The sequence below is a fragment of the Arvicola amphibius genome, chromosome 14 (genome assembly GCF_903992535.2).
Source record: "Arvicola amphibius chromosome 14, mArvAmp1.2, whole genome shotgun sequence".
Taxonomy (NCBI): domain Eukaryota; kingdom Metazoa; phylum Chordata; class Mammalia; order Rodentia; family Cricetidae; genus Arvicola; species Arvicola amphibius.
In genome coordinates, this window is record NC_052060.1 from 52,080,009 (window position 1) to 52,106,870 (window position 26,862).

General features: G+C 43.7%; 2 protein-coding genes across 3 annotated transcripts in view; one reads left to right on the forward strand and one right to left on the reverse strand.

Annotated features, from left to right (window-relative positions):
* Positions 1-1,102: 1,102 nt before the first annotated feature.
* On the reverse strand, positions 1,103-16,258 carry Dnase2b (deoxyribonuclease 2 beta). Of its 2 annotated transcripts, XM_038311904.1 has the most exons (6): positions 16,114-16,258; positions 13,496-13,670; positions 8,697-8,778; positions 6,283-6,444; positions 3,299-3,496; positions 1,103-1,441 (listed from the first exon to the last, which is right to left on the reverse strand). In XM_038311904.1, exons 1-6 carry the CDS (start codon positions 16,224-16,226, stop codon positions 1,104-1,106), a joined length of 1,068 nt encoding a protein of 355 aa, XP_038167832.1. In that variant the 5' UTR covers positions 16,227-16,258; the 3' UTR covers position 1,103. The 2 variants fall into 2 exon arrangements, with proteins under 2 accessions (XP_038167832.1, XP_038167834.1); XM_038311906.1 differs by lacking the exons at positions 13,496-13,670; positions 16,114-16,258 and adding an exon at positions 9,129-9,143.
* A 602-nt stretch (positions 16,259-16,860) lies between these two features.
* Positions 16,861-26,862, forward strand: part of LOC119801296 (uricase) — a 31,599-nt gene continuing 21,597 nt past the window's right edge. The window contains exons 1-2 of the mRNA XM_038311830.1: positions 16,861-16,988; positions 25,894-26,112. Coding sequence (XP_038167758.1) covers positions 16,959-16,988; positions 25,894-26,112 — 249 coding nt within the window. The 5' untranslated portion in view covers positions 16,861-16,958. The remainder of the gene's footprint in view (positions 16,989-25,893; positions 26,113-26,862) is intronic.

Genomic DNA, 26,862 nt, shown 5'->3' on the forward strand with positions numbered 1-26,862 from the left:
AAGAGGGACTTGTTTGTTACTTGGGTTCCATTGTGGCTGCCTTTAAACTGCTCCACAGGAAATTACCAAAAACAAAGACACAGAGACAGCTTTCCTCCTCCCAGTATTGGGACCATGAAGGTTGCTGCTTTCCCCTTTTCTTTCCTAAAAACCATTCATAAAACTTCTTCGTGTCATATTTTATTGGATGGAGGTCAAATTCAAATCTCACCACCATTTTACGTCCTGTACTGTATTACAGAGGAAGTGAGATGGAGCTCAGGGTCTCACGTGTGCTGTACAAAGGCTCCACTATTGAGCTACCTCCCAGACATTTTCAATTTTTTGTCAGATAAGTTCTCACTAAGTTGCCCAGGCTAGCCTTGAATTCACTTTGTATTCAAGTCGGTCTTGAACTCGTGATCAACAGCTCTGTCTCGGTTTCCTGAATTGCTGGGATTATAGGCTTGGCTTCCTCCAGTGATTTAATTGTTAGCTAGCTACATGACAAGTTCTGTACTAGGGGGCTGAACATGCTCAGATATGATTTCCTTGTTTTAGACTGAAATGAAAATGACATGGAGAATTAAAGTGAGCAGCTCAGGAATATTAATAGTAAATAGCATCTGCAAAGATGGCGAGACAAAACTATAAACCAGAGGGAGAGAGAGAGAGAGAGAGAGAGAGAGAGAGAGAGGGAGGGAGGGAGGGAGGGAGGGAGGGAGGGAGGGAGAGAGAGAGAGAGAGAGAGAGAGAGAGAGAGAGAGAGAGAGAGAGAGAACATTTTTTATTTTCTTCAAACGGAAGAGTCAGGAGAGCTTTGTGGAAGAGATCAAATTTAATCTACAAGATCGGCCACTGAAGATGACCAAACTGCAAAGAATATTCTCTTTCGTTCCATCCATTATCGTTATTTGTATATCTTGATTTGGATTTCTAATTCCTAAATACAAAGGAGACAAATTTCTACTGATTAAATAGATTGGGAAATGGGGACCCACAGTGTTTTATTGGATGCTACGCTGGGCACACTCAGAAACCTTTAACATATGGAGAATGGATCCAAGGCAAGAAATTCCATTTCCAGTGTTTTCGAGGACAGTGCACATGTCCTTTCCCCAAGCTTAGCCACATTCTTTATAATGAATAGCTGCTCCACGAAACGATTGATAAATCTGCCAACTCATGGTACAGATGAATCCCCCACCTCTGAAGGCTTGGTGTGGGTCCCGATTTAGATCTCCAATACAGGTCCAGTGATTGTTGATGGGGTAGGAAACGCACCATTTGGAATGGTCATGGTAAGAACTGAAGGAATATTTGCTATCTAGTCTAATGGAGTTGATATTGTAGACGTGGTAACGAAGGGAACAGTTGGAAGGAAGTTCATGGTTCCTCCGCCTCCAGGTTTGTGCTAGTAAATGTGTCTTCAAGCTTTGAGCCATCCAGCCTGTAAAAATGTCTAGGGGCCAAGAGGAAAGAAACAGTGAATGAGATCAGCCAGGTCATGCCTGAAAAGTCCCCAGGGAGTAGAAGCCCCCACTGCTCTGTGCATTTGGCAATTGTAACAGCATGACTGCATTGTAACATAGTGGGTGGGGAAATAGTTTCTAAATCCTAAAGCAATGTTCAAACATAAGTTCTTATTGTCATGTTGTAAAGATGTTGGAGTCTGCAAATACCTTCTCTCCCACACAAAGAAAGTAATATATGTTTTAACCATGAAAAAACTTCTAGAAATAGTAAGTCTGGAAAATTAGAGGCAATTTCAAGGATTTTTATAAGTCATACTATTATGATTGAATTTTTTTGAAGTCAGTGGGAGGAGTTTTAGAAAAGTGTTAGTTTAGAACAAAGAGAAATTAATGCATGGTCATAAATGTTAACTGAGAGATACCGCCCGGGATGAACTTGGAAGGGTGGATTTCAGGGGATGTAGGAAATATAAGATTTTCACTACTGTGGCAAAAACACTGGTGTGGACTATGGTAGCAGGAGAGTTGGAGAAGATATGAAGGAACTAAAAGCTCTTAAGGACCTGAAACCAGATGGATTTGGTGGTTTGTTGGAAGAATGGGAAAGAGGGAAAGTGTAATGTCTTGGAGACGGTGTGGACTATGAAGGAAAGAGTGGGTATGTGGGCGAAGATGGTGAGACCAGTCTGGCACGTTGCATTTGGTGAAGCAGCCCATTCACTGTTGAGTGCATCCATTACAATAGATGTCTGGGGCAGAAATCCCAGCCTTGGAAATCATCCAAGGGCTTTCTGAAATTATGTCACATGGCACATAGAGCAATATCGGAAAGGGGAGAAAACCATATAGCAATCTCTTCTTCTGAGGAGGCGGCTCTGGCACAAGGGACTTTAATACATCAGAAGGAAGACCAGGAAGCTATGCTTCCTGAAGCATATGAAGGAGAACATCCCAGGAAGGGAAGGTTTTCATCAGCACCATGGCCGGCAATGGCTTTTGCTGTCCCATTAGTTTCTGTATCTTTAGTGTCTGACATAAACTGTAGGTAAATTCCCTATAAAGTATAAAAGAAGGAAAAAAAGTAAAAAGCACGGCAGACCACAAGGCTATGTAAGACAAGCATTCTCGGCTGGGAGACATTGCTTACAGACAAAAGAAAGACTCAAAGTGAAGAGAATCAAGCCGCTGAAGTTTCTGAGGTTGTTAAAAGAAATTTGGGTGGAAAAGAGGAAACCAGATGGACAGTTTAAACTTGAGGAATAGCTTTTAAATAGGCCTGTGTGCTACAAAGAAAGGGTCTATGAGAGAGTCTATGAGAGTGTGAGGTTTGAAAGAACAGATTCAGTAGAAAAAAACACCGAAGAGTTTCAAGGCTAGAGTGGGTTACAGAGAGGGTATGGTGGCTGCTGGAATGTGTACAAACCTAAGTATGAAAACATGAGAATAGTTAAGAGCGAGGGGTACAGAACTTAAGTGATTGCTCCCTTAGGGTCTTCGTTCTCACCATGGGAGAGAGGGAAGGGTTGGATAAAGGGCTTGAAAACAAGGAGGACTCGGAGCGACTGCCTAGCAGACCCCAGAAATAGCTGTGACTCTATGCCCAGCAGAGACTGAAACTGAGTCTCTGGAACCCCAGCTGTGTGTGTCTGAGGTGCTCCTGTGTTTGAGCGGGCAACTGTAGCCATTCACAGGGAACAAGGAAATGCAGGAGCTGATGCCTGAAGTCTCTCTTCCCCTTTGGCCCCCTAGCTTCCTTTCTTTCCCATTTCTCTGTCCTGAATAACCAGAGCATTTTCTCTAAGCAACCACCTGATTCCTATTAACAAGGCGATAGCCTTTCATACCATCAGTATAAAGAGAGGATTTCGCAAAATGGAAGAACATCAGTCCCTGGGCTGATTGAAGAGCGGCGAGCCTCCGGCCAGGGATGTTTAAGGAGACGGACTTGGCACACATCTGAGTCATATGGATGAGTTCTCGATGGAAGATGTTTGGGATGGAGCAGCTGTAGATGTTTGGTTGGGAGACAAAGAGTTGAAAATCTAAACCAAGAGACAATAAAGAAAGGCTGAGAATTTAAGCAGTAATGGAAATACTGACATTATAGATTTTTGTGTGGATTGAAATACAGAAACAAAATATTCCTCAAGCATATATTCCTCCCACCATTTCAGAGCAACAGCTTTTAAATGCCTTGTGGTTAAAGTAATTGAAGCATATTGAACATTCCTACTCTCCATATTTTTTATGGCTTTATGTAATTTTTAGTCTTTTGGAGGGGTGGGGTATATAATGTTTATATGTATGCATATATGCACCTATGATGTGTGTACATATATACATGTGCCTGCCGTGTCACACGTATGGCAGTCAGAGGACAACCTCAGATGTCAGTTCTTGCTTTCTGCCTTATTTAAGGTTTGGTATCCCTGCATTTTGCCACGGCATACCCAAGGCTAGTTGGCCCATGAGCTTCTGGAGATTTTCCTGTCTCTGCTTCCCTTCTTGCAGTAGGGGTGTTGGGGTTACAGTGCATTGCTGTTATATTTGACTTTATGTGAATTCTGGGGATTCAAATTCAGGGCCTGGCAATCAGTTTATCCAAACCCTCTCCCCAGGCTGTTTTATGTCTTTCTCATCTAATCATTAGGTAAATTCTAATTTACCTAATAGTTATCTAACTCATGTAATTATTAGGTAAATACTGTTGTTACCACCACCCTCATTTTTGAGATGAATTACCTGAGACTCTGCCAAATACCTAGGATTATAAAGCTTGCAGATGCAGAGCTAAAATTCATTCTTACATAACCCTGCCTTGAGGCCACCTGCTTTCTTTCCTGTGGGTGCTATATGAAGGTAAAGAACTCCTAGTGCCAAACATTCAGCTTGAAGAATAATCAACTCCTTGTACACCTCATCCCCGTAGAGCTCTGCACTCTGCCATATGACTTCCACAAGTCAGGTGAGAGCCTGACGCCTGGGCTTGATTGGCAGCTTCACTACCTCCGGAATTGACCAGAAGACATGGGCTGTGTCTACCTGTGAGGGATTTTTTTAAATTAAGTCATTTGAAGTGGGAACACCCACCTTTATCTTGGATCTTTTGAGGCGGGAAGATCTACTTTTAATCTGGACCACACCTTCTGTTGGCAACCTATCTAAAGGGCATGAAAGAAAGAAGCGTCTGCTCTTTGCCTGCTTGCGTTAACTCTCATTGTCCAGTCCAGTCTTTCACTGAAATTATAGGTTAGTTCTTTGGAGTTCAGGCATGTACTGAAGACTAGCTGAGACATCCAGCCTTATGGTCTGAACAACTACTAGATTCTTTTTATTTTATTTTATTTTATTTTATTAATTTTTATTGAGCTCTACATTTTTCTCTGCTCCCTTCCCTGCCTCTCCCCTCCCGGCTTCAACCCTCTCCCAAGGTCCCCATGCTCCCAATTTACTCAGGAGATCTTGTCTTTTTCTACTTCCCATGTAGATTAAATCTCTTAGGGTCCTCATTGTTGTCTAAGTTCTCTGGGATTGTGATTTGTAGGCTGGTCATCTTGAATTTTGCAGGAAAATGGATGGAGCTAGAAAACATCTTTTTGAGTGAGGTAACCCAGACACAGAAAGACAGTTATCACATGTACTTACTCATAAGTGGTTTTTAAACATAAAGCAAAGAAAACCAGCCTACAACTACTAGATTCTTAGCCTTCCCAATCGTAGACAATGTCGGATTAGCTATAATTCGCTCTACTAAATATCACGTAGATATGTATTCATTGTACTAAATATCATATAGATATGTATTTACTGTACTAATATCAAGTGGATATGTATTCATTCTGTCACTTTTGTCCCTCAAGAATCTAGTCTAGAGTCTAGACCAGTGGTTCTCCACCCTTGGATTGCAACCTTTTGGGATCAAATGACCCTTTCACAGGGTTGCATATCAGATGTCATGCATCTCATATTTTGACATTATGATTCATAACAGTAGCAAAACTACAGTTAAGAGGTAGCAACGAAAATAATTTTATGGTTGGGGTCACCACAACCTGAGGAACTGTGTTAGAGGGTTGTCACATTAAGAAGGTTAAGACATTGGTCTAGACTAATACAGAGCTCAAGTGAAACTGGGTGAGAAACATTTCTACGCTTCCTGAACCTGAAGATCAAACACACTACGTCTTTTCTAACCTCCACACCGTCGTTTGCCAAATTAAAGTATTTTGGGCTATTTGAGTGTGAGATCTTAGAAGATGTTTATCTGTGGCTGAGGTGTGATCTTGGGAATATGAAGGCAACATTTGTTCTGAAGAAATTTTTAAAAAACTGACATTGAGTCTATATCTAAAAACAAGGGTTTGTTTCTTATGCAACACAACACACACACACACACACATGCACGCACACATGCTATCTAGTTCCTCATGTAAAGTACAGAGCTCTCTAATCAGTAATTTCCTGTTTCTGTGTATTTATGATAGCACTGAAGCCTTTGAAGGCATCCCACGGAAAGTCAATACCTAAGTTTGTCACTGTCCCCAGGACTTGTGCAACATCGGTCTGCCTCATCCACTTTTTTTGTTACTTACCTGGCCCCCAAATTAATTTGAAATTCTTGCCCTGGTAGAGTTCAACAATGTCATTTACAGACCAGGAACTGAGGCTGGGTAAGGGATCCTGCTCAAGGTTTCACCCAGCAGAGGCAGTAGGAGAACCTAGCACCAGAAGGTCTATGAACAGATTAATAGATGAAGCGGCACCCTTGTTTCTATGGCTCCTGCTTCCTTCGTCAACACATTATCCCTTTACATAAGCTCCAGGTTACCTATTTCTTTATACTGGCTGTATTCGAAAGTTATGCAGATGCCACTTTGTCCATAAAGTCTCCCTGAGGATGGATAATCATAGCCATCTTTCGGAAATGGAGGAAACTTAGGAACAGAATGAATCAGCCAGATCCCCTGGATTCTGTTCCATACAAGTAGACCTACCAAAAAAAAAAAAAAAAGACACATTTGATTTGGAGAAGTTAGAAAGCAGATCTCCTCTCAAAATACATTTCAAAACTGTGATACTGAAGCCTACCCAAGGGTTTCTTAGGCTCTTGAGAATTATCTTACTCCTATTTCAAGGATTTCAGTAACAAGCCAGGTACACATCATGGTGTCCTCTTACTGAAAAGGGGAGCCAGGAAGGACACTTTGTGAAGAGGGGAGCTCTTGTTAACCATACATAGTACCTGACAAGCTCCAGCTGGAGTCTTCACCTGTGAGCAGCTAAAAGCCAGTTAAAAGCAACGATAGCAAACAGAGGGAGGTGCTGGTAGCGCTTGGTTTTAAAAGACAGCTACTCATTTGCAGGAGAAGGGTCACCCAATTTCTACAGACCTGATTTAAAAGAGACAAAGCAAAACCAGGTAGCCATGCAAAAGCATCCTTGTTGAGCATGTTTAGGTAGGCCTGCAAAAGCATCCTTGTTGAGCATGTTTAGGAAGCCATGCAAAAGAATCCTTGTTGAGCATGTTTAGGTAGCCATGCAAAAACCATCCCTTGTTGAGCATGTTTAGGTAGACATGCAAAAGCATCCCTTGTTGAACATGATTTTCAAAAGTCTCAAGAGCCCTACTAAGATGAAAGCCACAAAGGCAGGCCGTGACATGGCAGAAAGGCCCTTATCCAAAACATTTTCCATGTTTATAAACATATTATGGGCTATCCAAAGCTTCCAGGCCCACAGAAACACGCCATCAAATGCCTGTTGACTTGCTTTTTCAGAGAGTACCCCTAAAGAAAGTATACCACAGTGGAAGATGTTGGAGGTGCGCACCTTGCTATCACAGCCTCTTGGGTATGAGTGGAGCTCTAGATCAAACGAAGCCCCAATTACATATTAAACTCCCCAAATCCTTGCTGCAAATAGCAGGTCAGAAAAGGAAGGATCAGAGGCCTCTTGGGGTGAGGATGGAAAATACAGCATGTTTGAAACACCACTGGGTTCTGTGCTAACAAAGCTATCAAAAGGGCAGCAATGTGACCAAAGCTTTCAATTTCACAGCGTTTGATGGGCATCACAAATGATTTGTGTTCAGGGATGGATAAGAAGCAGACAGAGTCTCACACTGTAGCTCAGGCTAGCTCCAGCGTCCCTGCCTCAGCCTCTTCAGTATTCAGTTCCCTGCTAGCTCAGCCCCACATCACCTGCTGACCTTAAGTGGCTTTCTTTGAAGATGTTTCAGTTTGGAACATTCCGGATAATACTTATTACCATAGAAGTTATTTGTGATATATGAAGTTGAACTGAGTTGGAAAAATAATATTTATAATATTTTATAATCTACTGAGTATTAGGATTACTTGTTTTTGTTTATCTACATTTAAATTTTTCTATAACACATACACTTATGGATGGTCTGTAAATGAAAAATAACAAAGATTACTATGTTAAGAATTCCTGGATCAAGAAACAATATGTAGCCAAGCACTATATTACTAGCAAGAAAAACTTTAAGAATATGTTTTTAAATGTTTATTTTAAATGGAGTTGCACATTTAATAGAATGAATTTTATTCAAAGCAAATATAGCTCGGTAAACTTCCATAAACTTGGCATAAGCCTATAAGCCTAGCAGCATGGGAATTTCAGACAAGAAGATCAGAAGTTCAAGGCTAGCTTGAACAATCTGGGCAGAATCTATCAATGGTCTGTGGGTATAACTCAGTGGTAGATTGATTGGCCTGCAAAAATGAAACAAATAAAATCAACAAAACCTCACTAAAAGGTGTGTATATATACTTCTCTTTCTCATACACACCCTCCCAACCCCCCACATTATATCTTTGCTGGTGTGTATCCATATATATATATATATATATATATATATCCATATGTATATATAAACACACACACATATATATATATACACACATGCATGTGAATATATATATATGTATGACTGTATGTATGTATATATGTATTTGAATTGACCTAGTACTTGCATGATTACTTTAAAGCACATTTTTTTAAATGGTAAGAAATCAACTGAGATTTCTGAAAAGGCTTTGAAATGTCAAGTCATCTAATTATTTTGTAAAGTGCTATAAAGAAATCATACCTCAGTAAGTCGGGATGAATCATAAAAACAATGGCTGTCTTTTTATGTGGAATATGAGGAAATTAAAGATCAAAGGCTTAAGAAAATGTTGATTCCCAATAGGAAAGGAAAGCCAAGAACTGACTTACCTTTGGTATGTCCATACTTCCTGCTGTAATTCATAGACTTAGGGACACCATCATTGTATATTAGATAGGCTGTGTTATTGCTCTGTGGGAATACATGAGAATTATAATGGCACAAGTCCTCTATTTTCAATTACTCTCACTATTTCTATCGGCTTCCCAGGCTGCAGCAGAGAGCTTTCATTAGTACACATAAGAAATCATGCACAGGAACAAGAACTCTGTGACATGCAAGTCAGAGGGAGAGAAGCCCATTTTCACTCACAGATTTTATGTGTATATGTGTACATGCATATTTGTGTGCATGGTGTGTGTGTGTGTGTGTGTGTGTGTGTGTGTGTGTGAGCTAGACAACAACCTTGGATATTATTCCTGGCCTAGAACTAGCCTAGCACAGTAGAGTGGTTGACTGGCCAGCAAACCTCAGCGAGTCACCTGATTCCACTTCCTCAGCTCCCGGATTACAGGCATGTGCCACTGCCTGGCTCTTTTAGCCTCATGTGGCAGGAGCCCTATGTGTTCTGTGTGTGAGGATGACACTTCCATTTCCCTTGGTTGTTTTGGAAGCAGGGATCTGATTAAGCAAGCAGTGAATGATAAAAGGCTGCAGAATTGTTTGTTCAGGAAATAAAGCTGGGACAACCAGCCAAAGATTACACCTGGGGTTTTTCCCACTGTGTTATAGGTGCCGAGTGGAGCGGGTCGCTGGGATCTCATTGCCTCTGCCTGGGTCGTACCTCACTGCCTTCACGTAGCTTTGTATTTGATCAGGACTCCTCATTACTTGCTCCCCTTCCTCTCTCATATGAGCGTCGTTTCCCCCCAAACCATTTCTTAGTGTCACATTGACACTTAGAAAAGGTGGTGAAATTCAATGTGTGATACTGGATTTCTTCTGGTGAGATTCTCCAAAGAGGCTGCTTAACCTCTAAGTGGGAGGAAAGCTATTGTTTCGGTAGCGTCTCTTTGTCATGCTTTGGGAACGTCTTATATTTGTTCTGGGCGGTTCCATTTCATTGTGTCACGATGCAGTGACTTTTAGTGAAACCAGTGATGTTGATATTAAAAAAATCTCAGTGACAAAAGCAATAAAGGAAACTCATTTTCTAAAAACAAAACGAAAACAAAAACAAAAGCCAGTCCCTATGCCCCCTATGCTTTTCTCAGATAGAAAAGTCAATAACGGATCTCTTGAAGTTAATTATTTGAGGTAACCCAAAAGCACTTGAAAATGTGCAGTAGAGTTTTTACTGCCCTGTTTTGGCCTTCCGGGAAGTAAGCTGTTTTCTTAGGCTTGGGCTTTTTGTTGGTTTGTTTGTTTTTGTTTTCTGTATGATCAACCACAGCAGTGACAGAATGGTAAAGCATCACCCTTGGCCTGAGAATTCTGATGGATACTCTGAGCTGGCACTGACCGTGGTCACAAGGCCATGTGTAGTAAGTTGACCTAGCGAAGACATTTACTCTTACAGTAGATGATATTTATTATTACAACAGGGGGTATAACTGACAGCTATGGTTAAATTGATTGTAGCCCTGGTGAGGAAAGATGCTACTGAAGAATGGAAAAGATCACAGAATAGGCAGGTTAGGCCTGGCAGCATAAACCTGTGGTTACAGCCTTAAGGAGGATAAGACAGGTGAATCATGAGTTCAAGACTAGCTGATAGCCTCAGCTACACAGGGAGGCCCTTTCTCTTAGAATGTGTGTGTGTGTTGGGGGGTGTGTGTGGGTGCATTTGACTGAGCAGGCAAATGCGAAGGCAGCAGTTGATTGGTGGAGGTGTGGGGGGAGATCTTCCATTACTTCTCCATCTTATTTTGAGATAGATTCTCCCACTGGATAGTGGAGAGGAGGTCTCAGTTTCAGCTAAATTGGCTGCCATCAAACCCCATCGATCTGCTTGTCTCCATCTCCAGTTCTGATGTTGCAGGCATCCACCAAATTTGTCTTTGAGGGTCATCTCCATGGGCCCCAGCTCTATTCCTTTAACCCATGTTAAATGCTGTCTTGATCACTGGATGTTGGACTGAGGGGATTATCCTCTGACCCTAGTCTAGCAGAAGATATAGTTAGACAAGGATAAGCCACTGCAACGTAATTTAATTATTAAGGGATATGGAGGGTCATTATTTGAAAGAGTAAAAGACTGGGAACAATTCCAAGTGTAACCAGACCATCGGACTCAGTCCCTGTGAATTTATGATACAAGATCAGCTAGTCTGACCTTACATCCCACTGTCAGAAGATCAATACCAGGTCAAAGGGTAGAGAAGACAGTTCTCCTTTACTGGGGCAGGTAGTTCTGTCTTCCAAAGAACACCCAGGCACAACCGTGTGCCATTTACTCCGCTGCTTTCTTTTGAGCCAATCAGATATGGGAACCAGTCTCTTTCCTGACATTTTTCTGTCTCGAGCCAAGCACTCGAAGCCCTGTGGTGTGTGTGTGTGTGTGGTGTGTGTGTGTGGTGTGTTGTGTGTGGGTGTGTGTGTGTGGGGGTGGGTGGGTGTGTGTGTGTGTGTGTGTGTGGGGTGTGTGTGTGGGGGGGGGGTTACCCACACGGCGAAGGCTTTTCCACTGTCGTTTTGCTCTATCCCAGCCTCCCTTTTCTTTCTCTCGCACTCCTGAACTCCTACATCCTTCAGCTTCGGGTAAAGATGGCCAAGATTTTAGTCTGTAACCCAGACGAGCCTGGAGGTCACTTACATAGCCCAGGTGGGCCTTGAACTCATGGCGATCCTCCTGGCTTGGTGATCTTCCTGAGTGTTAGGATTATAGGTGGGAACCATACCCGACCCTTCTCCCTGTTTTTGTTCTGCTAAGCAGGTGTAATACCTCCTTTTTCCTAGGCCTGGACTGCCTTTCATGCCCCCAAGATCATTATTGGAATCTGCCAACCTAAATATCATATGATCATCTACTCCAGCTAAGGGGAATGGCAGTGGCTTGACAATGTTACCTTTTTCTCTTCTCCACTCCAGGAGTCCCTGGGACAGAGAGGAGAGCAATGTAGGGGTTATTTTCTCACTTATGGCCCTCTGTTCCGGGTTCCCATCACCTTGGGAAGCAGAAGTGCTCAGTCGGTTTTCATTTTACATAACAGCCTGTTTATCCAGAACTGGGTTGCTGTTGAGATGAAATCGTTTTGGGAAGCACCCGCCACACAGCTCGGCTCATCACATGTATTCAACCAGGGCTCAAGTCGTTTTAACCGTGCAGTTTTGCTTCCAGGTTGCTTTTAATAACAGGCGAATAAAACAAGCACCCCACCACCACCACCACACACAGTGACGTCTCCTGAGAGAATGTTCAGGTAGTCTCAGGTAGACTGGGGTGGCAGTGCTAGAAGCTAAAGCAGTTTTGTTGTGGTGAGTGTTAAACTAATTAACAGGTGAAAGCCAAGGACCTACCATAGTGTAGACACGGTCGTTTTAAACATGCTCATAAAGTGTTTTCAGGGAACACATTCATGGAGTGGACCTAGCATAGGATAGAGAGATTGATTTAACTTAATTTAATTTTTTATTTATTGTTTTTTGTTTGTTTTTGAGACAAGGTTTCTCTGTAACTTTGGAGCCTGTCCTGGAACTAGCTCTTGTAGACCAGGCTGGCCTCTAACTCACAGAAATCTACCTGCCCCTGCCTCCCGAGTGCTGGGATTAAAGGTGTGCGCCACCACTGATGAGTGAAGTCATTTTAAACACGCCCATAAATTACTGTCAGGGAATGTCTTTGTGGAGTAGAACTATGTGTCGGTTACTGCTTGGTATTACCTGCCTTCTGCTTCTGGAAAGCACTCTCTCTAAACCCGAGGGTCCCTGCAACACCGTGGGGTTGGCCACCCTGACGCTTGTAGGCCACCCTGCTAACCCTAATCTGTCTTTAGTCAGTTCATTACCTTGAAGTCCAGGTTACTGGCTTCATCTCCACTCAGATAAGTCAGGTCTGGGACCCTGAAGCTAAAGCTTAGGTGGCATCCTACTACTGTTTTGAACATAATGAATTCAAAGGAAACCCAGACGAGTTTTTCCTTGGATCACTAGCGCTCATCAACAACTAGTGATCATTCAAACAGCCCAAACTCAAGGCCTGATGCTCACAGACCCCTGGCTGCTGGGCAGGGCTCTGACCCCATGCGTAAGAGAGGACGTGCCGAGCGAGCTGGCCGAGATCCGACAGCTCCTGAAGACTTCGGGGAAGCCATCATTTCACTTCTTGCCTAGTGGTTCTATTACACTTGGTGCCACATTGTGAGAATTTTTGTTTTGTTTTAATCAAGGTAGTTTAGCTTAGCAAGGATTTTATATTTCCTGAACCTTCCTGGTTCCCTGGTTCCCTTTGCACTGATTAACTAATTGCGTCTGATTGGGAAATTGAGGTTCCCACCAATAGCATGAGGACCACGGTTGCTATGTAGTCATGGATAAAGGATGGAAGCCACCTTGGCTAAGGATGCTGGCTAGCCCAGTTTGGGTCTCGTTAAAAGAATTGCCTTGCCAGGCTGCTTTTGCTTAGTCTGTGTATTCCTTCATACGTTACTGAGATGATTCTTTGTTTTTAACAAAGCGAACTGACAACTTAGCATTGGTATAGATTATGATGATCTATTTCTTAAAGCTTTAGTCAGGTTGATTCGGTTGTCCTGGCCTAGTTCTGAGCGAGTTTATCTCAAGTTTCTACAGTTAGGGGTTAGGGAGGTGTGTTCAATATATATATATATTTATGTTTCAAAGATGATTTTGGATGAAGATTTAGTTACATCCTTTCTATGAGCTCCACAAATGATGGACTGTAGCCTACCTTGGAGCTGTATGCTTCATACAGCGGCTCCAGGGTCCTTCCCAGAATACTTCTGTTGTTGCTTATCAGATGCTTGCTCTTCTTCCATTTTCTTGCTAAGGAGTCCAGGTACAGGTACTCCAGCCCTGTTTCCCCGTTCTTGTGAAACACTTTGGGCACCTTATAAAAGATAACCCTAACACAGCAAATAGTTCAGAGTTGTTAGCATTTGTCTGATTTCCTGCTGGCAGGCTGTGTTACCCACATCAATAAACCATTCACTGTGTTTCATAGGAGGCCTCTAAGCAAAGGGACTACTCAAGGCTTCTGTCCATTTCTCTGTCCCTCTTTTTACCTTTCTCCCTCGGAAGGCAAGCTTGGTATGGGTGGTATGTTCTAAGTCTTAGAATCTAAGATATCAGCTGGCCTAGTGACTGGGGCCCCTGGAATGAAAGCTCATCTGTGTTGAGGGTAAGTCTGTCTCTCTGGTGTCCGCATAGCCCCAGTGGCCCCAGTGGTCACAGGGGAGAAGGCTAAGGTCTGGGTCTGTGATTCACTCTGCCTTTCTTGGGGTCACTCTTGCCACAGTGCTTAGCCCCTGGTCTCTTGAGGGCTAGTCAGATGAATATAAGCTCTAGTTGTGAGCTTTATCTGGGGTTGGAGACTTTCCTGCAGCTTGGCCCTGAGCAACTTCCTACAGCTCAGTTTATTGGAATGTTCTGGATGGAAGATTTGCTCATCAAGGGTTTGAAGCAGGCCTCTTCCTATGTCTGTGGTCATTATGTTTGTTCTGTCCTTTGCATAGCTTACCGTGAGAACAAGTGGTTGGGCCTATGTAGTGTTCAGCCAGCCTTGGGTCACCCCAAGAAAGCAAGGCTTTCTCGAGTGCTCTAGTCCCATTGTAACCAAGGTCTATTTTTACTGAGCTGGTCTGTGTCCTGTAGGCATCCTCCTTTTAGATGCCAATAGTAATCCAATGTTGTGGCCATTAAAACTGTCTCTAGACCTTGTCAAAAGTCCCCCAAGAGCAAATTTGTCATACTTTAAAAACTATTGGTCTAACCAAATGCATAATAACAACACGAAGCCCTGTAACTAACCCCAAGAGACTCAGCGAGCCAAACACAATACATACAACCATCACAATGCAACAGCCTGCCCAAGAGCACCACACCCCTCATGTGCTCCTCCGCAAACTTAGACTTCGGATCCAGTCCTCTGCCTTCTTATCCACAAGTCCAAGTCCCCACTTGTGGCAGGAGATACACTGACTTTGGGACAGGTAAGCAGCTATGCCTGTCTTTTTTGACATGTATTACTGAGAAATAAACCCATTCAGTTGAGGTGAAAAAATTCTACCAATCACAATTTGGCATCCTTCCCCCTCCCCAGCAGAGCAACTGAAGGTTGTTACCATGACATGGTCACCTAGGTGATAGTGGTACTTTTAGTCATTTTTCCTGGGTGACCGTTTCTGTATGCAGTTTCTAGCCTAGAAGTCTAGGTTGAGTTAGATACCTAGACAAAAGAATGGCCAGAAGTGTCCAGTTCCACATTTTTGAAACCAGGTGCATAGTATTTTACACCAAATCTATTCATCCTATGCTATTACAGAACATCTGCTCTCAAAAGCTGCCCACCCCAGCTGCCTCCCTACCTTCCATCTTTACAGGCTATTCTTGTGCCTCTGTTTCCACTGCCACCTCTTTACCTGAGGTCTGTACATACTGCGGTCTCCTTTGCCTGTGATACTGTGGAAGTCTTTACTCTGTGGTTCTTGACTGATTGTAACCATCTGTGTTTTGCGCTATTGCCACACATTGGATCATATCTCAACCTTGTTCCAAGTCCTTAAGTGGCTTCCTTTTAACATCAGGTTCAAATCCCAAAGCACAGTCCGCGAAGCCTGGCCTCCACCCCCACGGTAGTCTCACCGGTAGACACCTCTGCACATCTTCTTCAGTGTCAAGCAGTGTGACACCAAACTTTCCTTGTCACTTCCTGATTCTGCACTAATCCTTTGTTCCTCCATTGGCCTGAGATGGCATGGCATCTCCCTGGTATTTTTAAAACAACTTCTTAATTATTTTTAAAACATAGCCCAGTGTTAAAGAGGCTCAAAGAGGCCTTCTGGGCTGTGTGCTACCTAACAGCAGCTCAGTCTCTTTCTGCCACAGCCCCCAAGAGCACTGACTGAGTCTCCAGAGAACTGTTGGGAGCTTTCTCAGGGGCAACTCACCCACTCAGCAACCAACTCTACCTGGGGATTGAGCCCAGTGGCACACTTCAAGTCCTTTTCTTTTTAATTAATTAATTCATGCATCTATTTATTTAAAACAAGCTCTCATCTAAGCCAAGCTAGTCTAACACTCGCTTTGCTGATGAGGATGGCCTTGAACTCCTGATGCTTCTGCTGGGATTACAGTGTGTCCCATCCTACCCAGTTCATGCAGTGCTGGGGACTGAGCCAAGAGCTTCATGCATGCTAGGCAAGCATTCTGTCAGCTCAGCCATATCCCCGGCTCCAGCCTGTGGCTCTTTAAAGGGAGGAAGGCAGGTGGAAGTTTTCCTTAGGCTGATCACAGACATGCCCTGATTTTCTATTTGCACACACCCATCATCCCATTGCATTTACCTACCAGTCCACAGGTTCACCATTTTCACTTCTGCAAGAGATTTCTGCCATGGCCGGGACCCCAGAGAGGGCAAAGAAGAGCAAAGCAAGATCTGTTCTTAGTGGGTTTGCTGTCATTTTCTATCTGTTGCCAGGGACTCTGTCAAGTCTTTCTCAGGCCGTGCTGGCTCAGATGTGGGCTCTATTCTCTTTCGCGGTTCACTGTTGGGACATAAACAGAAGAGGCTGAGTCCCATGTCACCTGATGGTTCTGTCACAACATTCCAGTGTGACTCCGGGTGCCTTTGTGCTTGATCATTGACTAGTTTGCAAAATCATAGAAAAGTCTGGAGGGAAAGGGGTATTTATCCTGCTAATCTATGTAGTTAACTCTGGAGTGAATTAGAGAGTGCGAAGTGCATAGGAACAAGAATTCTTGACAAGTAGATGTTGAGTGAGGTGTATTCGGTGTTTCTTTTCTCTTCTGATTGAGTATCTGTGAGCGTAAATGCATGTGATTCATACATTAGAAATGACAAAACCTCATGCCTTATTGATAATTAGGATCTGTCACCTACGATAATCCCTGCTTTAAGGGAGTAATTTCCGAAACAGTGTTCTGAAGGTCGCTTTAAACAAAAAGCAAATTCAATTGCATTTTAGCAAACCATGTTGACATATCTTCCCCACACCCCTGGTTCTGACCACTCAGCAAGGAGCTTGGCTTTAAAAAGACCGTGGGTCTGCTGTGCAAGCAAGTCAATATTGACCGCCTACTCTTTGGGGATAAATACTTTACCAACTTCTCATCAACTCTTACCATTCTTTCTCACTCCTGAAACTGAGGTTAGAGTTGAAGGCTGAAGGAAAATGGCCCATTACCATGGCAACTATGGAAAGGTGAGCTGCCCCGTCCAGAGAGAGGGGGAGAATAGATAGACATACAGACATCTGCAAGGATGTCTTTGCCTACCCATGAATTTCTGTTTAGCTGTCATGTTAAGTGGCAGTTCATTTTATGCCTGGAAATCATGGTGACTCTGCTCCGTCCCTCTCCTTGATTATGGATTCAGACCAGAGTCAAAACAGTAGAAAATGCTTTCTTTTCAACTTGACCAAGTAGAGTAAACAGGAAAGGCTCATTGCCTGGAAGTGGGCTGACTTTGCATTCATTTTCCCAAGAATTCTGGAAAGCTATAGCCCTGATTTTTTTTTTGAAGAGTTGCCTTTTTTCACCCCATCTTTCTCACGCCCTTCATGTTTCTCATCTTTCATGGATTTCAGCTCCTGTGTGTCTGCATTAGCCCTTGGTGATTCTTAGACATGCTGTGTTTTTATTTTTAAATGTGTGTATCTGTGTGTGCACATGGGTACAGCACCTTCAGAGGACAGAGGCTTTGATCTCCTTGTAGCTGGAGACAACAGGTGGCCATGGCCAACTAGACATGGGTGCCGCTAAGTGAATTCAGCTCTTCTGCAAAAGCTTCCAGAGCTCCTATCCATGGAGCCGATTTCCAGTGCCAGCCTTTGATTCTAATTTGGCTCTTCTCCACTCTAGGTTTTCCATCTCTAGCTCTTCTTAGAAAATTAATCTGTTACTTATTCTCTCTCTCCAAAATAACCAATTATTTCTTGAACTGTGTTCGGCAGATTCTTGCCTGATTGTTAATTGTTAGACTCTTTCATTTTTCCGTATGTCTGTTGTAGTGTGCATGCGTGTGTGTGTGTGTGTGTGTGTGTGTGTGTGTGTGTGTGTGTGTGTGCAGATGGAGCGGATGTGATTGCAGTCGTCAGGCTTGTGTGATAAGGACTTTGCCTGCTGAATCTCCTTCAGCTCTCTAGTTTTATTTCTTTCAAATTATTTTTTTAATATTTATTTTATTTTCTCCATGTCCAATTGTCTATTTCTGTCAAAACATTAACTGTATTATCTTGCACCTTGCATCTAGTTCTACTCATTTGTATGTGCAGGTTAGGCTTTGGGGCTGATTTTGCCGCTCATTGTTGACACCTTCCTACTGGTGTATACCTTTCCCTTTGGGCTGTAGTTTACATTCCTTGCAAATTTGTCTGTGAAAATAACTTAAGGTATAAGAATAAAGTTGGGCTTTTTCAGCCTCTGGCAGCTGCAGACTTGGTGGCAGTACAGTCATCTGCGAGGGCTCCCATGAGTCAAACTGCTGGCTGTATTTATGTTTTGAAGCATGAGCTACATCCCATGAGATGTGTCTGTTTAAGGACAGCTTTCTCTCTGAGCGGAGTCTAGAGTGTGGCAGACTGGGGGAAAGTCGATGCTTGCAGTGTGAGTAAAGGAAGAGGCTTTCAATTGTTGATAAAAAGAGACAAGTCAAGCAAAGGCAGGCAAAGAAAAGCTCATGAAGGACGTGGTTAAGGAGAGCATCCTTTTTTCTTTTTCTTTTTTTTTGTTTTTCGAGACAGGGTTTCTCTGCAGCTTTTTTAGGGCCTGTCCTGGAACTAGCTCTTGTAGACCAGGCTGGCCTCGAACTCACAGAGATCCGCCTGCCTTTGCCTCCCGAGTGCTGGGATTAAAGGCGTGCGCCACCACCGCCCGGCTAGGAGAGCATCCTCAGTGGCAGAGTGTGGATATGTACATCAGGCTCGTTCCAATCACCCTCCATGCTGTGTTGGAATGCCAGTTTCTACCGGAAGCTTCCCCCACTCTGGCTTTGGTGTCCCCACAACGGGTCAGCAGAGCTCACTCTACAGCATCTGTTAGCATAATTAACACACTGGGTGACTACCTGATTGCTTCTTTTTGCATCTTCCACTATTCTAGAAGTTCCTGGATACAGGTGGGAAACTCCTAAATCTGGCCCACTGACTGTTGTTATAAAGGTTTGCTGTCTCACAGCTGTACCCATTGCTGTATGGACTGTATGTAGTTTCTCTTGTGCAATAACGACAGAACTGAGTCGCTGAAACACCGCCTTAAAGAGCCCAGAGTGTTGGCTTTTTGATTCTTCCTAGGAGAAGAACGCTTTTCCACAGCGTGCCTACAAGGATGGAACATTGTATGCCTTGTCCACCCTTGTGTGACAAGTATGTCACGCGGTTTTCCACCTACACAAATCTAAGTCAGTATAGCTCTGTGAACACACAGAGTGTATGGAAATGAACGGGCAAACTTCGAGTGATGGGGCTGGAAAGGCAGCTCAGCCATTCAAAGCACATGTGGCTCTTACAGAGGACCTGGCTTCAGTTCCCAGCATCTACATGGTGGCTCACAACTCTCCAAAATTGCAGTTGTAGGGCATCCCATGACCTCTGTAACAGGTGTGCCAGTGCCAAACATATATACATGCAGGCAAAACATTCATATGCACAAAAATAAAGATAAATAAATCTGAAAAATATTTTAAAAGGAACAATGAATTAAAGCTAATGAGAGAAACCAGGCTCGTATCATTGCTGCTTTCCCTGGTCCCAACTCAGGTGAATGTCAACGTTTGCCTCGAATGGCCAGTGCCCGCCGTCTGCTCCAGAGAGTGCTTACTACCTTTGAATTCTCCTCATGCATCAATACACCCATGCCAAAAGAATCCAGCTGAGTTCAGAGTCTCCGACAGTTAAAAGGATGATGTGGGAAGGGACACATCTTGAGATTTGGGAGCCCTAGACGGTCCAGTCTCCAGCCCCAGTGTGACCCCATACCAGCCACTCGGGCAGCTCTTTCACATCTAGGAGTCAGCTTATTTTACAGGACGGATTCTTGGCTGCCAGCTCGCGGAGCTGTTGTGAGGCTGAGGAAAGATGACGTCAGGTGCAGCGGGTGGAGAGATAGATGATGAAATGCTACGCAGCTGTGAGCGCCTGGTGGGTGGCATGGCCAGTTCTCGCCCTGTCAGGATTAGTGTGTTCTTCCTCCCACTCATGAGTACGACTCCAGAGAGGACTGCCAAGCAGACTAAGGGACTGTGATAAAGGGGAAAAATGTCCTTTCGTGGCAAATGGCTCTTACTTTGTCTCTCTAGCCCCTGATGGTGTATCCTGAGAAGGTTACCTGATTGGCCCCGGTGGCTTCCTTATTTAATAATGGACTCCAATATGTATTCCTGGGGTTCTAGTGAAGAATTACAGGGAATCACATGCACACACTTGCCGCCATGTATCAGGCCCTCAGCACGTGGTTGTTCTTAAGTTCATTTGCAAGCCTCGTCCTGGTACTTTCAGTGTATAAGGTTCAACACATCTCCTTCCGGTCTGTATCAGATGCCGCTACCAATCCTGTATTGCGATGGTTCCCACCCCTATTCTAGAAGTTCCTGGGCCCCTTCTTCCAGGTTTCCTCCCCCGAGGCATTTCTCTTGGTACTTTTCGTGCCAGGCAAAAGAATGAAAGTAACGGAGCACCCGCATTGGAGTTGCAGTGAGGTTCCTTTTCACCATGAATATGCAGTGAGACTTTATTCTCCTATTGAAACGTCCGCTAGGGTCAGCTCTGAATGGGCTGCACGCCTCCCTCATGAACGCTAAATCACTCTTCAGGGTCAAGCGGTACAGTCTTGTCATGCATTTAGTAGATCCCATGCAGCCAGACAAAACAAACATAAAGTAAACACACAGACACGCACAGGCCCCGCCACCGCCACATTGGCTGCTTCTAAGACCATCACTTGGTGTTATTGTTCTCATCATTTGTACATATTGAGGCCCACGAAGGGGATATGAGTGCTTGTTTTTCTCATATTATGCCAGCATTCCTTCCTTCCCCTCCTTGAAGATTTTATATTTGCAAATGCCCACGGAAACATTCAAGGAAGGAGAAACCTAGAAGATTTGAAGACTCCCCTTGGCAGATTTCAAGGAAATAGGCAGAGATGGAAAAGAAGGATAGAGGAGGAGGGGAATGGGAGGAGAGAGAGTGGGAGGAAAAGGGGGGAAAGAGAGGAGAGATAGAGATTGATTTTCTTATCCATAATTCTTATGTGCCACAGCATAACTGAATTATAGTATTTAGATGCAAAATAGCAAACATTTTTTTCTCTCTCTTGTGAAAGGTAGAGAGGGGTCCTTATACTAATTCTGAGACTCAAGAGAAGACTCTAGTTGATTTAAATTGATGAAAATCTCTTCTTGCTTTGCCTAACGTTCTCTCAGTAGCTTTCCTGTCATTAAATCTATTCCTATGAAGATGTAAACAGACATGCGTGCTACATCAACCTTTACTTTTAGATATTGGAAAGAGCTGAAATTCACAACAACAATAGCAACAACCTCAATTAAAGTGTCTTCCCATGGCAACAGAATAAAAAATTCCAGTGACTGAAGCGCAGCAGAGTGTAATAAAGCATAGAAGCCTGAAGAAAGCTGAAAGGAGCTGCAAGAATTGGGCTCAGAAAAGGAAGGAGTGTGTGTGTGTGTGGAGGGGGTCTGTTGTTACGAATTTTGCTGGACTATTGTAACTTCAGATAACATCTGATAAGAGGGTTCATGTATGGTTCCACGAGGGTCTTTCTTACTTTATTGTCTGAAAATGATTCGAACTCCTAGGTTCCATAAGCCAATCTCAATTTTCCCATGTAAGAATTCTTATTTTTTGTAAAAATTATTTTTGTTTTGTGTCTATGACTCTTTTGTTTGTTTGCTTGCATGCATTTGTGTGCACTGTGTGCACCTGGTACTTGCAGAAGTCAGAAGAGGGCATCAGATCACCTGAAATTAGAGTTACAGATAGTTGTGAGCCACCACGTGGGTGCTGAGACCCGAACCTGGGTCTTCTGAAAGAGTATCCAGTGCTATAACTGCTCAGCCACATCTCCAGCCCTGGCTACAAATTCCTCTGAGGAAAACAGACTAGTGTGGTGAGCTCTCGCCCTACCTTCTTCCTCCTCCGGAACTTGAGAAGAACTTGAAGCTGCCTTGTTAAGGTTTCTCAGGAGTAAGTGAAAACAGATTTTTCCTTATTGAACTAAAAATGACCCAAATTTCCAAAATAGTCTGCAAAATGACAAATCTTGTTTCTTGGACAAGTCATTCACAGCAGTGTATAGGACTATGCCATGCTGTGCCACACAGAGAGGTGGTCCATACTAACCTTCAAGATGCTGGCGCTGGGAAAACTAAGATGCGTGCACATGTGAACGAGGAAGAACGAGAGGAATGAGGAAGCTCAGTGTTAGTGCTTGTGAGTTCACAGAGGAGAGCCCATGTTTTAGGGCAAGGACCGGTGTGGACAGAACAGAGATTTATAAAGACGGGGCATTGTAAGGAGAAAGGATTGGTACTGATTGGCATTTAAAACCACAGAGACTTGAAGTTAATTCTTAGCTGTGTAGCTAGAGAAATGAACCTGTTTTTATCTTGTCACAAATCCAGAAAGTAGGGAGCATTCACTCTGTGTCTGGTACATGTTGGTACTCCTATGTCAAAGTTGATATCAAAAGAAGGCACAGAGAAATGTGTATAGTGGAGAATGCTCATACATGGGTAAAGGGAAATACATACCTCATTTAGATATGTTCCTTCAGTGTGTCTATTCAATTAGGATCCACCCAAAGTTCAATTTATATTGGCGGGGTATGGTTTAATCTGTAGATACAAACAGCTCAAATTGGTGGGTACCTATGTGACATGATTCTCATCATTGTCTTTATCAAAAAAAAAAAAGGAACAGGGCTGAAATAGATATCAGAACATTGCAGCTATTCCTCCTGGACACACTGGCTGCCCGATAACGGTGCTAGCTGACATTCACTGAAAACAACATGCCAGCTGTTCTGAGCAGCCATGTTCAACCTCTCAATTACATGTAACAGGTGCTGCCATTATCCCATTTTATAGATGAAAACGGGAGGAATGAAAGAAACAGACAAGTACTTGCCCAGGTCCCTGTAGCTGGCAGTTGGCACAGGCCATCTGAATCTAAGGTTCTTGCTTCTCTTCCTGTTTTCTCAGGAAGGGGACTATTTTTTGATGGCATCAGAACTGAGCCCACTCTTCCTGTATTGGAATCTCTTGTGTGTTTTCATTAACTATTGTGTGTCATCATGCAAGCAGCGGAGGTGGTTAGTAGCACTACCCATTCATTCATGACACATTTATCAAGTTCCTATTTAAGATCCAGGCAATGTGCTGAGTGCTGGAGTTGCCATGGTAACCAAGATAGAACTTTCTCCTGCTTTCATAGTTTATGGCTTTGGAATGAATCATACAAAAAAGAGGCACTTGCAATACAATTTGATAAAGATTCGGAGGCCATATCAGGGGTCTTGAGAATACATCAAAGGAGCCACCTACTCTGTGTTTGAAGGACTAAGACAGATATCTGGCAGAAGTAACACCAAAGACATGGAGGATGACAGGAAGAAATAAGGCAGGCAAAGAGGCTGGTGTTGTCAGGGAGTAAGAAGAGAGGGACAGTTTGAGAAAGAAGCAAGGTCTACAGGCAGAGGAAGGATGTGATCCACAGTGAGTTCAGAACAGCAGAAGCAGAGTGTAAGTAAGACATGATACTGGGGATAGTGTTTGGTAGCACAGGCAGGAGTGTCGCAAAACCACTGCGTGTCTGCTAGAGTCCCTGCGTCCTCACAAGCTAAGCTACTACGTCTTGGATATGCAAGGGCAGAGGATAAGGCCAAGGACTAGGAGGTGTAGGAGGTGTAGGATGTCCCTAATAGAGATGATTAATCAGCCCAGAGATTTTGGTCCTGGGCAGCCACCATACATGCTATCACAAGGGTTCAAGCAGCCATGTTCTGTCTTCTCCTAGGGAGAATCCCTGAGACTCAAGACCCTCTGATGTCAAAAGTGTTCTCCTTCCCAAGCCAGTAGACTTAACCAACATCATCTCTGCTGCAGCTGCATTCAACTGCCTGCCATAGGCACTGTTTCTGCTCGAAACAAAGCTGGAGCTGGCAGAGTCACCAGCACCCCCTGTAGGGTGCAGTGGTTATCCCCATGGGTGCAGATGGAGACACGGAAGCTCAGTGACATTCAATCACGTGTCACAAGCCACCAAGCTCCAAGTGGCAAGGTGGAGCTGGGGTCTGGACAGAGCCCAAAGCTTCTGTAACAACACAACAGCTTCCTCTCTGCCACTACTGCAGTCTTTTGAAGAACCCTGAGCTCTTCACGTTTCTTACTGGCTTCATCTTCTCCACGTGAATACTTCTTTAACATTCTCTCGTGCTTCTCGGGCTGAGCTTGACCTGCCTAATGAGCCTAGCATGACCTTGAACTTCCTATCCTGCTGCTTCTACTTCCCAAGTGCTACCGCTGCAGACATGCACTACCCTGCCCACTTACGGGGTGCTGAGGATGAAGCCTAGAGCAGTCTGTCAAACGAGCACCTTCCCTTATGGACCCTTGTTTTGAAGATATTTCCCCAAAGTTGCTTCACAGATTTTAGGGGTGCATCTCTAAGAGTCCCCCATCCTGGATAGGCAGGATTCAATCCGGACACCCTGAACTTTTGTATATGTTAAGTGAACAAGAGCTTGTCCCATCTGGCTACATCTCCAAGATCTGAGATGGCCTCTCATTCTTCATGTCCATTAAGGAAGCAAGAACTATTTTTGATGTTGGTTGCTATTTCTAAAATCTCCTCAGAGGGACTGTTGACTCTCATGCTGTGACTTTTGGCAATGCTTGGCATCCTAAATGAGGGCAGCAGGAGGGGTTTCTTGCCTTTCTTCCCAGACTTGCATTGCCTGTTTTTGTTCTTTGCTTTCGTTCTTACCGCTTTCATTACTACGTTCATAGTCATCCATGCTCATAGCTCTAGGGTTTTCTGGCCCTTCACTCCCTGCTGCCTCTCCTCACAAACACCCAACGGCAAGTTTGGTGCACACCAGCCACAGAGAAGGATGTCTTCACTAGCTAAGCCTCAAACACAGGCCTTCATGACTGCATCGCTCGCCTTTGGTTGCACGTCTCTCCACCAGAGGCTGAGCCCTGCTCGCAGTCAGGTGGCCCTGGCTCTGCGTCCTGGAGTCATTCTGGGTGCTATTACTGATTACCCTGCTCCTTCCTGGCCGCAAACAGAGAAAGCAATGCTCAAATTGTTTCCATTATCCCAGAGCATTTTCTCAGAAATATCACTGTTTTTAAAAATGGATGGGGTTGTCATGGGATTATTTCCAGGTAACACGGCCATGGAATGTTCTAGAAAAAAAGCTGGTTTCCATGGGGCCCACTACATAGTTTAGAGTCAACAGGTCTGAGTACGTGTACAAACTCTGCCTTTACTAACCACGGGAAGGGGGCAAGCCACTTCATTTTGGTCCACCGTTTGTAAGATATCAGTACCCAAAGCTGTTACAAGGAGAGGTTGCATGTTGCAGAGAAGGGTGGAGCTGTGACCCGGAAACTTCTGTTATTACTGTTTTAAAAATTATTTTCAAGAGGGACCAGAGAGAGGCAGAGTGGTTAAGGGTACATACTGCTCTTGCAGAGGACTAGAGTTTAATCACTAGCATCCACAGTAGGTTGTTCCTAACTCTCTGTAACTCCAGCTTCAGGGGATTGGACACCAACGGATTCCATGGGCACCTGCATTCACATTCACAAACTCTCACACATGCATAGAGTCAAAACGAAGTAAATGCTTAAAATTGTTATCAATAGAACCACGTGCCTGTCTGTCCTCAGGGTAACCAGGTATTGTTCTGTTTCTCAGGAACCTCTTTCTCCCTACGAAATGCCAGACTGCCAAGGCTGAATGTGATGTCGCTTTCACGAGTGTTCTGGATCTCACCTCTTGCAGTTGTCCGATAAAATGAAAAACTGAAGGGACATTGTTAACTTTATTAGCCTTCTTCAATCAGATAATTATATTTTCGTTACAGAATGACGAAGTGGAATTCGTCCGAACTGGCTATGGGAAGGATATGGTCAAAGTTCTCCATGTTCACAGGGATGGAAAATACCACAGCATCAAAGAGGTGGCCACTTCGGTGCAGTTGACTCTGAGATCCAAAAGGGATTACCTACATGGTGATAATTCTGACATCATCCCTACAGACACCATCAAGAACACAGTGCACGTCCTGGCCAAGCTCAAAGGGGTACAATCGTGCTTCGACGCTGGCTGCTGCTTGATGCAAATTCAGAGCAAGTTCGCGTGGGGGTGGAACTGGCTTATTTTAAGCGCTCATTTCCTTTTAACCTATTTTTACATATATGCCATTTTTAAATTTTTCCTTTCTGCCCTAAAATTCTCAGGCTTACAGAAAAGCTTGTTTCATTTTATTCTTTTGATTTACCTCATTAGGTAGGAAGAAAGTTCCTGGGCAAATTAACCTTACATTGGAGCTCTGGGCGAGCCAAGGCCGTGGGAGAATTTCAGACTAAATTTAGCATGTTTTTTGTGCTTTTCTTTTGAGTCCTATCACTTTTAGACTGTACGTTTGTAGCAGAAAAGGCATTGTGGTACAGTAAAAGAGAATATTGATCATAAGATCAATACTTAACAGCAGAATCTACTGTCCAAAATTTTGTGCTCCCTCTTTTAGTTTTCTGATTGCTGCGACAAAATACCCCATGCTCCAGGGTGCGGGGGAGCAGCTAAAGGACAAGGTTCTCAACCTTCCTGATGCTGCGACCCTTTAATAAAGTTCCTTATGTTGTGTTGATCCCAGCCATGAAATTAATTTTTGTTGCCACCTTATAACTGTTAGTCTGCTACTGTTATAAGTTGTAAGGTAAATATCTATGGTTTTCAATGGTGTTAGGTGACCCCAAAAGGGTCTCGACCCACAGGTTGAGAACCGCTGGTAGCCCATCACTGTAGGAAGTCTTGACAACAGGTGTGTATG